This window comes from Centroberyx affinis, unplaced genomic scaffold (assembly GCF_046629955.1).
Source record: "Centroberyx affinis isolate AG114_WGS23_722 - 3 ecotype Tasmania unplaced genomic scaffold, CSIRO-AGI_Caff_v1 ptg003460l_1, whole genome shotgun sequence".
Lineage (NCBI taxonomy): Eukaryota > Metazoa > Chordata > Actinopteri > Beryciformes > Berycidae > Centroberyx > Centroberyx affinis.
This window is the reverse complement of record NW_027281424.1, coordinates 377,366-394,577: the sequence shown is the minus strand read 5'-3', so window position 1 is coordinate 394,577 and position 17,212 is coordinate 377,366. Positions and strand designations below refer to the sequence as shown.

At 42.4% G+C, this 17,212-nt stretch overlaps 2 protein-coding genes across 3 annotated transcripts; both read left to right on the top strand.

The window, feature by feature from the left end:
* Positions 1-422: 422 nt before the first annotated feature.
* On the top strand, positions 423-4,737 carry slc7a3b (solute carrier family 7 member 3b). The gene is made up of 8 exons (XM_071539427.1): positions 423-471; positions 1,088-1,465; positions 1,769-1,930; positions 2,513-2,684; positions 3,062-3,180; positions 3,265-3,487; positions 4,280-4,419; positions 4,518-4,737. The coding sequence occupies exons 1-8, from the start codon at positions 423-425 to the stop codon at positions 4,646-4,648; spliced, it is 1,374 nt and encodes a 457-aa protein (XP_071395528.1). The 3' UTR covers positions 4,649-4,737.
* Positions 4,738-7,334: 2,597 nt separating this feature from the next.
* ubl3b (ubiquitin-like 3b) lies at positions 7,335-14,892 on the top strand. 2 transcript variants are annotated; one of them, XM_071539424.1, is made up of 7 exons: positions 7,335-7,470; positions 8,111-8,214; positions 10,932-10,961; positions 11,107-11,215; positions 11,778-11,864; positions 12,833-12,910; positions 13,119-14,892. In XM_071539424.1, exons 2-7 carry the CDS (start codon positions 8,188-8,190, stop codon positions 13,169-13,171), a joined length of 384 nt encoding a protein of 127 aa, XP_071395525.1. In that variant the 5' UTR covers positions 7,335-7,470; positions 8,111-8,187; the 3' UTR covers positions 13,172-14,892. The 2 variants fall into 2 exon arrangements, with proteins under 2 accessions (XP_071395525.1, XP_071395524.1); XM_071539423.1 differs by lacking the exon at positions 10,932-10,961.
* The last annotated feature ends 2,320 nt before the right edge of the window (positions 14,893-17,212 follow it).

Here is a 17,212-nt window from a genome sequence, read left to right as displayed (position 1 = left end):
AAAAAATACAGATAAGGTAAATACAATTGCTGTTGTCAATCTTATATCATGTTATTTTTGGAAATAAGAAGAAAGTGTATCATCTTTTAGAAAACATGAGAGAAAATACAATGTTTTAGGTATAAATGTGTCTTGTATCTTTGTATGAATGAAGTGACCACAATCTGCATATCAGTTTGATGTGGTGGTGTTGTTGTTTTTACTAGCCTGTATTTTACTTTTATTTCACTTTTATTTTTACTGTATTTTACTAGATATTTTACTAGATGATCTAGTAAAATATCATTCATAGGGGCTGGATACCAGGCTAGTATTTTACTTGATATGGGATTTAACAGATGGAAACTTGAACCTTTGAACTGTGATATCAGTGTTTCAGAATCCCCCCAGTTTCTCCCAGGCTTTTTGACGATTACAGGGTCATGCTGCATGAGATGAGGGGCTCAGGCAGGTATGAGGTGGCTGCTTATGGTCTGCTGTTACCCGGGCCTCTGGTGACAGGAACCTGATGAATAGCGAACGGAGCGTGCATCAGATGGGGTAATTTAGAGAAGCTGAAGCGAGGTAACCATGGAGACAGCACTTCTTGAGTCCAAAGCCTGAAAATCAAGCAAGCCCTCTCATTCCTCAGCAAAGGTTGTCTATGTTATTCAGTGAAGGTATTGGATGATTGGTTTTCTGAGTAAGGTTAGCATCCCTGATTTGTTTTGAAATAGCACTCTATGGAATAGTGGCTGTGAATGCCTCAGCCTCCATGTAGCTTATGTGATGCTTTGCGTATTTGTCAGATCTGAAGAAATTGGTAAATGGAATATTAGATTAACCTTATCCCACATCTGCTTGTGATGATTTCTGTCCAACATGCAGAAAATATGTGAACTTTCAAGGAAAAAGAGGAATTGGGTTTGATCAGCAGCAGCTCTTCTCTCAAATGATTCAATAACTGCTCATTTTGACTCTCATTTTCTTTCCCCCGCAACCCTTCTCACCCTTCTCACCCTTCTCACCCCACTTATACTGCGTTTTCCCTCTGTTTCCAAGGTGTGAAGTTTGCCTTTGAATCCTGCGCTGCTCCTCATTACTCCAGCCATACCAGAGAAGAGGCTGGCTTCCTTTGGCAAAATGCTGCTGCGGCGGCGGCGGCTTCCAGCGGCCGACAGCCAGGTGGAGACCCGGTTTGCCCGCTGCCTGACCACCATGGACCTGGTGGCCCTGGGCGTGGGCTCGACACTGGGCGCCGGGGTGTACGTGCTGTCTGGAGAGGTAGCCAGGGAGAAGGCCGGACCCGCCATAGTGCAGTGCTATCTCATCGCAGCAATCTCCTCCATCCTGGCTGGCTTGTGCTATGCCGAGTTCGGCGCCCGCGCTCCCAAAGCCGGGTCGGCCTATGTGTACTGTTACATGAGCGTAGGTGAGATCTGGGCCTTCATCATTGGCTGGAACCTCATCTTGTCTTATGTAATTGGTGAGTCAAAAAAGGAGGCTACAGATAAAGATGTGATAAATTAGAGGCTTAAGTTTCATAGGCGAGCACTAACTACTAATTCATGTTAAACTGAATGTGTAATTTATGTTTAATGTTGAGATCATCTGGAATTTAGCTGTTTATATAGACTGAAGGCTTTGATTAGGTTGAGTGAAAAAGTTGGGAGAAGCAGATGAGGAGCCTCTCCCCTCAGCTCATTTTAAAACAGATAAATAAAAAAAAAAGCTCCCCAGCTTCTCCTACACTCATTTTCTCCCTTCTTCTCTCTCACTTGCTCCACAGCCACTGCCAGCGTTGCACGAGCCTGGAGTTTGACATTTGATAAGCTGGTTGGCCAGACAATGTCACAGTTCATCAAAAGCTCCATGTCTATCAAAGTTCCTGGGAACGTGCTGTCTGAATACCCAGACCTGTTTGCTGTTCTGTTAGTTGTGCTGCTGACAGGTTAGGACTCTAAATGACCCACTTTCCACTGACATTGCTAGAATTAAGATATAAGCACTTGCAGCAGTGTGGCCTATTGATTTTATGTATCTAACTTTAAGTCTGTTGATAGGATATTAAGGATGTAGAGTGGCAGCCACATTGTTGCTGTAGGTGAAGTCTGTTGAACAGAAAAAGAGTAAAACTAGAAAAGGTAAAAAGACAATTTGTGTGCTTCCTTCAATTTGAAAAGTTACAAAGTTGAATCCATTACCAAGAGTTTAAATGTCTTTAAAATGTATTTCCCAGCCAAAAGTCCTGTAGAAATGTAGCAGTAGTATCAGCAGTAGCCTATTGAAAGTAGTAATAGTTATATCAGTAGTAGTAGCAGCAGTAGTAGTAGTATTTGGACTTAAAAGTAGTAGTAATAGTAGAAGTAACAGTGGTGGTTGTAGTAGTTGTAAAAGCAGCAGCAATAATAGTATTAATAGCATTAGTAGTTGTAGTAGTGATAGATGCAGTCACACAGTCACGTCTGTTGAATAGAAAAAGAGAAAAGTGTGATTACCCTTTTTAAAAAGTTGTCCTCGTGCGCCCGCTCAGCCCTGCTGTCGTTTGGCGTGCGTGAGTCGGCCCTGGTGGGGAAGATCTTCACTGGGATCAACGTGTTGGTGCTGGGCTTCGTCTTCATCTCCGGCATGATGAAGGGAGACAAGGCCAACTGGAGCCTCACTGTCCACAACTTCATCAACGCCACCAACATCACAGACCCAGAGTGAGTCACCGGGAAGTGAAACACACAAAATAATTCTATAATAACTACGTATGTCTTTAATTTTATTGGGGAACGCATGTCACATTCTGACAGACTGGAGCAGAGGCTTTTTTATTATTATTATCATTATTATTATTGTATGTTGTATGTTTTAACTTCAATTGAAGGATTCCGTGCTTCTTTATGGGATCAGAAAATCCTGCAACCTTTGGGTTTATGAAACCTTTTCAAAACCATTAGTTCCCTAAAAGTTGACAGAGACACAAGGTTTTCATCCGACAACAGCAGCATGTTAGTTCTTTGCTGGAGGCGACTCAAAACATCTTTGTGGGATCGGTTTATTTTGATATACCTGCTGTTATCCTCCCTATGCCCAGGCTTATCAAGAGGAGATTTGGTTCTGGGGGGTTTTCCCCATTTGGAGGCAGCGGAGTCCTGTCTGGGGCGGCAACGTGCTTCTACGCCTTCGTCGGCTTTGACTCTATTGCATCTGCAGGTCAGTTAATGGCTTTCAGTTAGTTTGAAGCTATTTCATATATCAGGCTGAAACACCGGCCAGTGAAATCGTCTTCGTCCACAGGTGAGGAGGCACTGAACCCCATGCGCTCCATTCCCATCGGCATAGTGGCCTCGCTGATCTGCTGCTTCGCTGCCTACTGTGGGGTTTCTGCAGCGCTCACCCTGATGATGCCCTACTACCTGCTGGACCTGGAGACCCCGCTGCCCGAGGCCTTCGACTACGTGAACTGGGGTCACGCTCGCAATGTCGTGGCCGTGGGCTCTCTGTGTGCGCTCTCCACCAGGTACGAGGGCCACAGGTTTGAGCGAACACTCCTTACTGAACCAAATGTTTCACCCTGCTGGCAGTTCATGCAGGGGCAGGCATAGTGATTTGGGGGCCCTAGGCAAAGGCAAGCACGGGGCCCCCTGAACCCCAACCCTTTCCCTTTTGTTGAGGAAGAAATGGGAAAAGAACCTATACTAAGCAACATTCCTATATGTTCGCTTAGTATGTAACCGTTGACACATATTTACACTTTAAGTGCCTAAAACTCAAGAATACTGAATCTGCTTCACCATTATAAGATTTTCCAGTTTTTCCACCCCACATGGGTAGCTTTGCTTATTTTATTTTATTTTATTTTACTCCCAGCTACTGATGCAGTGGCTAGGAAAATTAGCTTAAATGAATGAGTAGGGGGGTGACCACGACTCAAGATTGAAATAATTTATTGTAACAAAAAGAGGGGTGTTTTCTTTTAAATTGATTAAAAACAATTTTACATTAGGTGTATTCTTGTCATTTGTGGGGCCCTCTGGCTGCCGGGGCCCAAGGCAGTTGTCTACCTTTGCCTAATGGAAGACCACCCCGAGTTCATGTGATGTGATTTACCATTTTAGTGCCCAGAAATGTGAATGTTGTGGTAGTGGTTAAGGGCCCTTGTCTCTGAAATCACAACCACCTAGTCTGTTGATATGTATGTGGCTGGCTGTCATCCTTTCTCTCAGCTTGTCTGTAATCCTTCCTACAGTGTGAGATGATAATGTCTTTATTAATGATGTTTCTGGGTTTTTTTTTGGTCTCCTGTCTCCAGTTTACTTGGCAGTATGTTCCCCTTGCCCCGTGTAATCCACGCTATGGCAGAGGACGGCCTGATCTTCCGCTTCCTCTCACAAATAAATGACAGAACAAAGACGCCGCTGAGGGCTACAGTGATATCTGGCACGGTGGCAGGTGGGATTAAGCCCATCTGATTAACTGTGAATTAATATCCCGAATCTCTGATTTTGCCGCAAGATTTTTGCTGAATTTTGAATCTAAAATCTCCGCAGCTCCAATGGCACTTCTGTTCGACCTGGACGTCTTGGTAGACCTGATGTCACTGGGGACGCTTCTGGCATACACACTTGTGGCTGTCTGCGTTCTTGTTCTCAGGTTAGTGGTGCGATTATCTGTGATATAGCATCATCAATTTATGTGATCAAATGTCACGGTCTTGGGTGCCAGTGATATTTGTAATTGTGGTTATTTTTAGTGCATGAGAGAGCAGGCTTACACACCCGTCTGTGTGTGTGTGTGTGTGTGTGTGTGTGTGTGTGTGGTTCTCAGGTACCAGCCAGGTGTGGATGATAGTCTGCCAGCGGTGACGGAGGGAGCCAGAGGGTTTAGTCCAGTGCTTCTGTTCCTGCCCAGCTCTGACACTCCCACAGACACCTCAGGGACCATCGTCTACAGCACCACTGCTGTCATATGTGGGTCTCCCTGTTGTGTGTCTTTTTGAGTGTGACAATATTAAATTCATGATAAATCCACCAACAATGTTTATTTCAAAGAGTTTAGAGATTTGGGAAATTATGAAATTGTATGTGATATTGTGTGATATTTCCAGGAATTAATTACATGTAATGAGATTACAGTAATCCGATAGCAAAAATCAGTAACGTCAGTCTTTTACTTCAAAGAAAAACACAGTATTCAGACTACAGATACATTCAAAAATAAGTGATCCGTTTTTGATTACTCAAACACGTTTAAAACCTAAAATCATTTTACACAACTTAAAATAATGGTAAATCATGGTTGAAGATGGTGATAATTATTCTATTCAAATTATATACTGCAAAGTGGAATGAATTATATTTTTTACATCGTGTTGTATACATTTTGGAGTCAAATAATAGTGATACTGAAAATAATGACATTACTAAGTTGGAGTACTCTAATTGATTATGTTACGTTAAAATCATAATTTCTATAGGAGAACTTGCGCTGATGCAGCATTCTACATATTTCCTCTCTCTGTGCAGTGGCACTGATGGCCTTGCTGTGCTTGTTGCTGGGTACTTGCTGGGACGAGCTGCTGGCGGGAGATCTGTCAGCGGTCGCTACCTGTACACTTCTGTCCGTGCTGTCCTTCCTCAGTCTGCTCATCATCTGTCAACAGCCTCAGAGCAGAGAGACGCTCATGTTTGAGGTGGGGGTTTTTTTTGTGGTATTTTCACCTTTATTAGACAGTTCAAAGTTGAGAGAGACAGGAAAGATTGGGAGAGAGAGGGAGATGACATGCGACAAAGGTCCTGGGTCGGATTCGAACGCGGGATGTTGTGTTTACATGGTTTGCCACCAGGACGCCCCCAGATCATCTACTTCTTTCACAGCTTTTACAGCGACAGACTTCTCCCTCAGTCTCTGGCAAGGTGTTTGTGTTTGTTTCCCTTCAGCACAGCCACTTTGACAGTTGATTTTGTTTACCTCAATAGACTTTAATAGATTAAATTCCCATGTTTTTAGAGATTGGGGCATTTTATTTTATGAAGAGACAGCGCCGGATTAACTAACCACAGGGCCCCTGGGCACACATGTCCTATTGGGCCCCCCACCTCTCAGTACGCACAAACAATACAAATGTAAACCTTTTACAGGTTCAAAGTAATCTGAAACTCAGATTTAGCTATTACAAACTGCCATTCCTTCTATCTAGAGCTCGCTCATTCAATTTGAGAGTGATAACATTTGTCCAACCCCAAGGCAAGCTTTAGTGGTCTTTGTTTTTTTAACTCAGGTTTCAGTTCACTCAAACCACGTCTTCTGGTCTTTGACAGGTGCCCTTCGTGCCTCTGTTGCCACTGGTGAGCATCTCTATCAACATCTGCCTCATGATGGAGCTGAATGGAACAACCTGGATTCAACTTGCCATTTGGATGGCAATTGGTTAGCAAGAAGATGCCTCTTAATGTTGTGAATGAAAAAATGCTCTTATATTTTACACTATTAATAAACAATGTATTTATGAAAATTTGATTTCTAAATATTTTACATTAATATCTTCTTTTCTTGATTTCCTTGATCTCTACAAGGTTTTATTATCTACTTCACTTATGGAATCAGGAACAGTTCTGCAAAAGTTGAGCCCAGCCTTCAATCTGAGAATCCCATACACCCTCAACCGGAGACCCCAGGGGAAGAGAAGAGACCCTGAATGAAGACAAGAGAAGAAAATCCCATATTATGATGTTGATGAATACCACTGGTTCCACTGTTGTCATCTGTTCATAGACATTTCTGACATAATTTGATGAAACATTTCACAGCCTTTCATCTCTGCTATTAGGTGGTTGTGTCTTAGTTATTCCAACATCTACAATGATAGATATCTGTAGAGAGAGAAATTAAACTTTGAATCTTGAGGCTATGTTGGTCTATAGCACAATAGACAATACACAATAGAGCTTGTACTGTGTGTAGACTAATTGCAGGCCTGTTTTACTTATCTTGTTGTCAAGCCTATATGGTTCTAGAAACTGTACTGTTTATTTTATGAAATATGATTAAACGTGCCTTATTTTAGTGTGAATCTTTTTTATTTCTGATTTTCTAAAGCTTTTGTAGGATGAATCTCCTCGTTTCATCTTTTCACATTGTGACTCCACACCCATATCTTTGGCATAAGTATACTTTTCACATAGGCCTATCTTTGGAAATGAATTTGAAATATATATTTATGTAAAGCCTCATCACGTATCAAAGGACTTCAAGAGCAGACAAGTTACAGGAACATTTGCCATGTTTACTGGTTTCTGGACATCAACTCCCAGAAGCCTTTGCGGTCGTTTTCTGTGTTTACAACCAGCTGACATCCGGCGTCTTCCCGTCCATTAGCCAACGGTACCTACAGTCAGATAACGATACCAATCTAGATTCGATCATTTCTGAACGAAAAAAAAACTCTCCATCGATTGGCCAACTCAACTGAATGCAAAACTTGATCGTACTTATCAGATACCGGTAAGGTCGACAGAACTAAAATTAAAATTGCAGTTGCACATCTTAGCTCACAGCTAGCTAACGATAGCTGGTTTGTCATTAGCTAACGTAGCTAATGTTACCGCAAGCTTTCTCTTCTTTCCCTCGACTCAGTTTCGACTTCTGCTAAGACGAAACTCGATGCTACTTAGTGTGTCCGTACACAATTATTTGCCGTTTTACAACATCGATCGTTTTATCACAACTAGCCGGCTAGTTAGCTGCGATAGTTGTAAATGACACGAGAATTACCAAAGCCAATAAGTCGTCCGCTAGCTTATTAACGTTAGCTTGTAACCTGGACAGCTTGGCTAACGCTAGCTTGCTGCTGTCGTATCCTAACCAGCTTAGTTTGTTGTTTTGATTAAAGGCTGATCAAGTGAGCATTTCCGTCCAGTACCAATTTACGATTAAACCAGTTATCTGGCCAGCTAGTTTTTGGTAAAACGTTTGTCAGTATTGGTTCGAAGTCAGGTGGTTGGCACGGTTGATAATGTAATGTTGTAACGTTAGCAGTTGTCCGAGAAAGCGTCAAGTTAGCTCGCTTGATAATTAATTAGGTGCAGTGCATATGGTACCAGGCTGTGGCAAGCAGCCTCACACTGTCTGTTGTTTGTGCCAGGGCTCTGGCCCCGTCTCTACCAGCTGAAGCACAACCACTCCTGTCTGCTCAACAGCCATAGCCTTCATCTCTAAGCCATGACCACTCAGAGGGATCTTGACATGGTGAGTGAGACTCTGCAGCATGCTCTGCCACCTTTTGAAGTTATTTTACAGAGAAACATTGAACCATGATTGTAAATTCCGTATTTCCGCATCTCATGTATTCATCCCGTGCGACTGTGCAGGCTAACATATCACTACTATTATTCCTGCTGCATCATATAGAGGTGATTGATATGTTTGATTACCATGGGGACAACATTGCACAGACGTTGTTCCATATCAAAATTAATTTGGGGGTTTAGGGGTGGGTCATGGATTAGCTAACGTACATAAACACTTAGCTAGAATCGTGATTGCTGTTTCTGTGAACGCCATCTGTCTAATCTCAATTGAAACGTTGCCCTACTTTCCTTTAAAGGTTCAGACGCCAATTGATTGCACCCCATTGCTTACTAAATCCAAGCTACAATTCCTCCTCACCATAGGAATGGACAGCATATGTGTATGCAGAGAAGAAGATATATAGAGATTAAGATATTCTATTATTTGTGATACTTAGTGACTGGATTTATGAACTAAAATGTTTTGTTTTTTTACATTGTGGCATGAATGGCTGTAATGCGCATCACATTTGAATATGTAAACATTAGCAGTTTTGTTGTTTAGGAGCAGAACTTGCCCTGCCTCATAACATTTTTGCCAATATGTAAACAAAAACATTTAAGTCAAGTTTTTATGCAGTATGCCTACATTAGGTAGTAGGGCTGGGCGATAATTCAATATTATCGTTTGTCGTCTTTCAGTGGAATCATATCATGATGATATGAAGATATTTTAATATCGTGACACAGATTTCTGCTGTCTAAACTGATGATGACAAGCAAATTTTACTTAAAAAGTTTTACTAAAATGAGGTATGGTAGGAATATTATTTGAATATTTCTGTTTTGTTTGACATCACACCTAACATTACCATTTGGTTCAATGAGATGAACATTAATTTAGTATTAATATTTAATGTGATTTTGCATACATGAACCATATCGTGATATATATTGATATCGAGAAAAATCCTTATGATTATCGTGATATTGATTTCAACCATATCGCCCAGCCCTATTAGGTAGTTTCCCACAGCAAGGCAAAGTGGGACTTAATGGATCATCCCTTTTGGCAGCTAGACCGGGGCAGAGAGGTTATGGTTTGAGGAAACTTGACCAACACAAAGAATGGGTAAGCCTTGGGTAGCTCTGTTAACCCCTGAAGTGAAAACAAAACCAGAAATTCATAACAGAGAATTTGAGGGGTTTGTTGTCTTTCTTTGGATTGGAGAGCGCAGCGGATATTTGTGATGCAGGATGTTACTATGGGCAGCCAGGCAGATTTGACTTTGTTTTGTTTTGTCCAGGATGAAAGGGATGTGGATGGGGGTAAAGCTTGTTAATGATGACATGGGTATGTAACCCCACATGGAGGTTATTCAGTTCACTGGGGGAGGGGAGGGCACAGGGCTGCGGTGGTGGGGGATTGTGTTTGTAAACAGATCAGAGAGTGGGGTTGTCCTGTCCTGATGTCACACCTCATGGATAAGTCTCTTTGTTCTCCTCTCTGATTTGTGAAGCAAAGAAAGTTCACGTTCCACCTTCTTAAACAGGGCGAAGGTCTGGGAAAAAAATCCTCTCAGCTCTCATTTCTGACATTCAAGCAGAGATCTTCCCATCTGACAATGATGGGGTGTTTTTTTTCCTTTAAATCATTTTTTTGAATTGCAGTATGATTGATTAGAGATGATGGATTAATAAGGAGCAGTGTTTGCTGCAGCATATATTAGCAGATTTAGGGCTGAAATGGATCAATAATTCAGCCCAGAGTGATGTTTCAGTCCTGACCTTGGGCTCTTGCCACCATGAGAGATCATTTTTTAAACTCTGGAGCCGCTATTTACCGGTTGATGTTCAGTCGTGAAACTGAATGACAAAACAGCCTTCTAGCTGACAGTTCATGAAACATTTAGCCTAATGACACTGCTGCATAGAACCAAGCAAATTGTTATGTTCCCTCACTGGCTTTCACTACTTCATTTAACTTTTGTTTATGAAGCCAGTTTGCCAGCCGGCTTTATTCCCTTCCATTATCAGATTAATAATCATTAATGGTTATTCAGTTATGGCTGTTGTCTTATTTTACCACAATCTGTCAGGCTGTGTTTGTAATTGGAGGCAAGGTGTTGAGCCTTGCATGCAAAATAAGGGACTTCTCTGTAATATATATATATTTTTAAGTTTGTTCTATGGAGTACAATGAGTGAGGAGCGTCCCGCATGGATTTCCTGATGTCACTGCAAGAGTTAGGCCTGCAAAGTGCGTTAGAAAAGCAATTCCTTTTTATGTTTTTGTTTGTTTTAAACTGATTGATTTGTGTAGTTGCCTCAAGGAAAATAAAGGAGGGACGCCCCCTCTATTAGAGACCCTCTCTCACACATATGCACAGTACCCCCCAAGGCTACGCACTGGCCATGTAAATTTAATAACATGGCCTAGGGCTGTCTGGGACACCTGGGGTTATCGTATTAGGCCAACAGCCCGGAGAGGAGCGCACAGCCCCCAGGAACTGAAGGGCCAGTGTTCTCCCCCCTCAGCCCCACCCTTATCTGCTGCTGTCTCTGGCTACAGGGGCTCACTTCAGTGTAAGCCCTCTCTGAATGAAGCAGCCCAGTCAAAGGGCTGAGATCTGCTGTGGATAAATCTAATTAGACTGGAATGCCCCTCTCTTCACAGCCCTCTGAAGGTCACCTCATGTCCGCTGAGGTTAGAGGAAATGGAGGGATTCCTTCCCGACTAATTAAGCAAAATTTTAATGGAACTTTATGGTGTTTTGTGTCGGCTCCAAGGAGGGCAGACCATATGGCATTTTTATGCACTCTGATTTTGAGGGTTTTTTTTGCTGTCTTAGGTGCACCTCCGCCTTATCCTGGTCAGTGGGAAAACACAAGACTTCACTTTCTCCCCGAACGACTCGGCCACAGACATTGCCAAGCATGTGTTTGACAATTGGCCCGCAGGTAAGTTTTTAGGGGATTGAGGTAGAGGAGAGAAATGGCATCGTTTCTCCCAGTATTGAGTTTCACTTTGTATTTTCAAAGATTTTATTACTTTGTGCTTGATAGTCCATCAGATTCAGTCAATAGCCTTGGAATTGTTGAAGGAGGCTATTTAGAGCTTTACAGTCATAACCTATATACTATATATTTCCGATTTACTCTGGTGGCAGTTTTCTTGCTGCAGTGTCCCACCACTACTTAATGCATACAAGGAAGACGATACACTTCATTTCAATTCATAGTTAGAAATGAATGTAGGCTACTAATGCTACAAATGGAGGTAGAGTAAAAAAAATGTCACCAATTTATCAGGTCTGCACTCAAAATGACTGTTAATTAGGTCTGACACCTAAACAAATGTTCAGCTATAACCAATGCTCATTAAAAGGTTGTTCAAGTAGAAATTGTAGCCTTATGATTAACATACTGATTGAATTAAGTGCTGAACTCTTGGAAAAGGCATCAGGGTTTGGACTGGTGATGGTTAAGTGATGCTCTGCTTTTCTTGCTCTTCTGCTCACAGGATGGGAGGAGGAGCAGGTGAGCAGCCCCAGCATACTGCGCCTCATCTTCCAGGGACGCTTCCTTCATGGCAACGTTACTCTGGGAGGTAGGACCGCCTCCGAGCCACAAACACCATGCCACCATGCCTTAAAGGATTATTCTGGCCGCAGTGAATGTTAAGTCCCGTTTTCCAGCTTGCCCTCTCTCCCTTCTTCTTCTGAGATGGAAAACTGAGTGTAGTAATGTAATCCATGGAGGAGATGTGCGCATCTACAATATTTTTGCTAGGCCTCACCTGGAGAAAAAAAAAACAAAAAACACAATTGAACTGTGAATGAAAAATGGTTCCAATGCAAATACATTTGAATGTTTTCGAACTCATGCAAAGCCCTTATGGGGCGAATGGGCATGAGTAGGCAGTTTATGATGTAAACATTGCAACAAGGAAGTAGGCAAAACACTGTAGCGGCATACAGTGGACCCCAGGAAGAGTAGCTGTTACCTTGGTAACAACTAATGGGGATCCAAATAAACAATAAACAATAAACAATAGCTGTATCAGTTGTGATTACAAAACAGTGACTAGCTTGGACAGTATCACTCAAAACTCTCACCTCGCTTAAACTTTTTTGTTTATATTGGAACTCCCACCTTACACAGCACATCTCAGCAATTGCTAACATTCTCTGTGGTTACATCCCACCTCATTTCAAGCCTGTTTTTCATCTGCTATGAGATCCATTTGAAAATTTAGAAAATCTAGGTGAAATGTAGGACATGAAATCCCTCAGGTTACCACAAAAAACAACAACCAAATAAACAGTAATTTTGTAAGAGAGAGAGATGGCACTCTGAAAAATAGGCTTAACATTCACCATTGCCAGAATCATCCTTTAAAGAATACCATGATTGTACAATGCATTTCACTGGAAACCTTAGCATACACGATAATAAAATGAATTATTCATGAAATAATTAACGCCATAACAGGATTATACCATGATAGGATCATACCATAACATACAGTGTGAATAATAATTAATCATAATGTCTCTGCTTGCTGCCTTTTTAAAGCTCTAAAGCTGCCTCCGGGCCGAACAACTGTCATGCACTTGGTTGCCAGAGAGACCCTTCCAGAGCCCAACTCCCACGGTGAGAAACCCTCTCTTTGTCCCGCTTCCCTGTTCAGGACCATCCGCTTTCACCTTGTACTGTGTGTCGTGTGTCGGGCCTTTTTTATTGCTGCTGCCGTTGATGTAGAACCTCATTGTCCCGCTGAGAGTGAAGTGTGATATTTGCTCGCTTCTAGTTTTGGTCGGACGATGTTGTCTCACCTCAGGTCTCCATTCTGTCTTTGTAGGTCAAAGGAACAGAGAAAAAACAACAGAGAGCAACTGCTGTCTCCTCTTGTAAAGCAACAGAAACCCCCTCCCCTTCCCCTTCTCCTTCCCCCTCCACCCCACGCCCCTTCTTCCCCACCCTCCCCAACACACACACACACACACACACACACACACACACACACACACACACACACACACACACACACACACAAACACACACACACACACATATTCTCCCCTGCCTGTCATCCTGTCAGCCATGGATTTGGAATAATCACAGGAAGTCTGGTTGGGGCCGTCATCCATGTTGGTTGCACTCTTGTCCAATTGGAGGCTTTATTTTTTTGTGCCAATACACTCAAATCACTCCTTTCCCCAACATTTTTTTATTCCTTTTTGTTTGAAGACAAGGACATGAAATGATACCTGTGCTCCCATACGGACCCGGTCGCTGTTGGACAAGTGTTCACGGCCCGTCTGATGCCGTTACACTGACTAAAACAAACCCTGGAACTGTCTCCTCTTCATGGACATAGACGTCCTGTTCAGGATGAATGGGCTAACCCTTCGCTACTCTTCATATGGATGTTTCCCTGGGTCTTACTGAATGGTGTTAATCCTCTCATTGCACTTAACCGGTTTGTTAATTTGAACGTGTTTACTGTAGCTTTTTTTTTTTTTTTTGTTTCATCGTCATTTCCCCTTCACCCAACCCATTTTATTTCCCCAGAGGAAGAGACCATCTTCCCACTTTTTTAGACGATGTGCCATCCTCCTCATAGACGGATTCTGCCTCACACAAACTGAACTGTTCGGTCCGTCTCGGCACCGGTGGCGTCTGCGCCGTCGTCACCTACGCTCGTTTGTTCTTGGCATTGGACCAACGGAGAAAAACTAAAGATTTTATTAGGACAGCTGCGTAAACACCTGCTGTGTGTGTGTGTGTGTGTGTGTGTGTGTGTGTGTGTGTGGCATTGTCGCACGCAGAGCATCTCCGAGCTGAAGGACGCACCGGTCCACAGAGACGGAACAGACTCGTAGTGAGGCTCTCATGCTTGTGAAAATGGAGTACAAGGACTGGTGGATTGCTTGCGACCGTTTTAAGTGTGCCATTGGGTGCCGTGGTTTGCACCTCTGACTATATAGACTAGACTGCCTGCTCCCTCGCCGCTCCCCATCTTAACGGAGGAGTAACGGGAGCCAGCACGACGAGCCAGTTAAATGCAGACAAAAGAGGCGTTTGAAGATGGGAGGGAGGCGTGCTGCGGCTGCCAGGCCCCCTACTGGACATTGAGATGAGAGGCGGGGGGGAGAAACCCCTCCCACACGGATGGAGAGTAAGAGGAAATTTTGGTGGTGTTTCACCTCCTTTTCGTTTGGATGCTGTCTTTATTTCTTGTTTGCCTTTTATTGTGGAATCCAGTAATATCATTAATATTGAAATTTAAATATATCAATTTTTATCTTGTGTATAGGTATTTGTTGAATTTCTGTGTGGGTGCGTGTGTGTGTGTGTGTGTGTGTGTGTGTGTGTGTGTGTGTGTGTGTGTGGAAGCACGTGGCATATAAGGACTAGTGAGGGGAGGTGGTGCACTGGGAGTATTGATTGGTTGTGGTTTCTTTGGAAACAGTTGGAAACATTTGATTCCTTCCATTGAGTGTCTTTTGGTTTGTGTTTATGTCAATCAATGTCACTGCTATGAAGTTTAGCTCAATATGAATAAATGTACAAACTAAAATGCAATGTGGTCTACCTAAAAGCTTGTATTATAAATTAATAAATCTTTAAATAAGGCAACTTCTGTTCCTTTGTTTTCTATTTTTTTAGTATTTATCAAATGGAGACATTACATTGGGTAAACCACAGGTAGTTTCAGTTATTCACCTCTAGGTGGCAGTGTCCTGCAAGCCTCAATCCTGGAGGTTGTCATGGGTTGTTTTTCAGATTAAATCAAATACATAGTGGATATAGGTATAGAGCTATTGAGCACAAACTAATTATTTTGGCTGTACTTTGTTATGTAACAAATGATGGCAACTGAAGAAGTCAATCCTTAATAACTACTGTTTCTGAAGGGGCTGCCAGGTATTTACCAGCTGAATCATGAAGCACATGACAATAACTTCGAACTTTGTACAAGTTAAACAAGTGATAAACAACAGTAAACTTCTGTGGAGAAACTGGTGGTACGAAGGTCCCCAGCATCACTGAGAGGATCAAAGACTTCGCCATCAGTTGAAATGATCAGTGTGTTACAACAGTCATAAAAAAAAGTAGAGAGATGCAGGTTGTGCTCTGATGATCCAGTATTAGTGCAGGCGATTGGAATAAAGCTTCAACGGAGGGAACAAGGACAAGGTATATTCAGTGGTGGAAAGTAACTAAGTACATTTACTCAAGTACTGTACTTAAGTAAAATTTTGAGGTACTTGTACTTTACTTGAGTATTTCCATTTTATGCTACTTTGTACTTATACTCCACTACATTTTAGAGATAAATATTGTACTTTTTACTCCTTTACATTTATTTCACAGCTATAGTTACTAGTTACTTTTCAGATCAATATTTTATATTTAAAACATTTGGTCATCTTTATAAAATAACTATAAAATAGCATTGTTATAGATTAGACTACCCAAAAGTATAGCTAAATTGTTAAGATTAGCTTCACCTTGACAACTTTAAAATGCTGCTTACATGTACCTGTATGTCAATAAATCAGTATTAATATTCCAATAATTTATGAAAAATATAACTCTCTAATGAGTACGTTTACTTTGATACTCTAAGTACATTTTGCTGCCAATACTTATGTACTTTTACTTAAGTGAGATTTTGAATGCAGGACTTTTACTTGTAATGGAGTATCTTTACATTGTTGTATTGCTACTTTTACTGAAGTAAAAGATCTCAGTACTTCTTCCACCACTGGGTATATTCTGCACACTGCCAAAAATCAGACAAAAAAATCTAGTCAAAAATAGTCAACTTTATTACAAAGATACATGGTGCTAAACTTAAAGGTGCAAGTGCAAAAAGAAAAGAGAGAACAGATGTTTCAGCTCATTGCTATCTTCATTGCTCTGTGAAGAGCAACACACATCACCCACAGACATTTTATATAGACAAATGAGGCAACTGACAACAGGTGAGTCATTTGGACTTTATACTGCCCCACCTAGTACATGGATCAACCTGCCCAACAGAACAGAGATCAAGATTGGCCATTACATTCAGACAGTTTCTGTAATTGAGTCTTAACATTCAGCTGAGCTCGTATTCAGCAGCTTTCTTCCCTTCTATCTCAGGAATCTGGTCCTGACGTGTAGCTGCAGGAAGTCCAGGTTTCCAGTTGACACTGGCAGTGTACCTTAGGAAAAGTGCAGTCAACCTCACTTCGCCTGATATACTCTCAGACCTACTGTTGAAACTGCTTGTCATTCTGCGCGTCTGTTCATATTTTCCACTTCGGCCTTATCTCGCCTGTGTTTTTACCACGAGAGAGGATTTGACAGCGCAGAGAGGAAAGACACGGCCGCACAGGAGCGTCCAGCTGCCCGGAGAGCTGATCAGCAGCGTCTAAACGAGGGCCGGGGGAGGCAATCTGTTGAAATCTCTGCTACCTCACACACCACTGCTGCAGGATGAATTACTCTTTGCGGTCGACATGACTCAAAACGCGCGTGCAGCCGGTTTTCTTTGAGCTGCGGTCTCGGGGTTGAGTGGTTAAGCTGGTCGGTCCCGTGGGGTGGGGGGTGGGGGGGGGGGGGGGGGGGAGTTCACTTCTGCTGATATGGAGGAGTTCACTTCTGCTGAGGCAGCGAGTGACGTGGCGTCGCAGAGTGGGGCCCGGGCCCGGGCCCGTCCTGTGGGCCCAACACACTCACATTTAAATGTATCTTGTTCTGACACTGCCTCCACAGCTCCTCCACTCTCTGTTTAATAGGTATCAATCAATAGTTATGGGCTGTAATAGATTATAGATCATAAGTGAATGCCAAAGTCGATAGGGGGTTGTGACATAAGAATGTTTTTTTTTCGTTATGGTATTTAGCCCACTAGATTCCCCCCCACCCCCCCACCCCCACCTTTCCTGACCATTTTCTGAT

Bases quoted from the DNA above. Each gene is read 5' to 3' on its own strand.
- slc7a3b (XM_071539427.1), top strand. From the start codon at position 423: ATGCTGCATGAGATGAGGGGCTCAGGCAGGTATGAGGTGGCTGCTTAT. The intron at 1,466-1,768 runs GTGAGTCAAAAA...CTTGCTCCACAG, and splicing joins CATCTTGTCTTATGTAATTG to CCACTGCCAGCGTTGCACGA. The intron at 4,420-4,517 runs GTGGGATTAAGC...AAATCTCCGCAG, and splicing joins GATATCTGGCACGGTGGCAG to CTCCAATGGCACTTCTGTTC.
- ubl3b (XM_071539424.1), top strand. From the start codon at position 8,188: ATGACCACTCAGAGGGATCTTGACATG. The intron at 8,215-10,931 runs GTGAGTGAGACT...CTCTCTTCACAG, and splicing joins CTCAGAGGGATCTTGACATG to CCCTCTGAAGGTCACCTCAT. The intron at 12,911-13,118 runs GTGAGAAACCCT...CTGTCTTTGTAG, and splicing joins TCCAGAGCCCAACTCCCACG to GTCAAAGGAACAGAGAAAAA.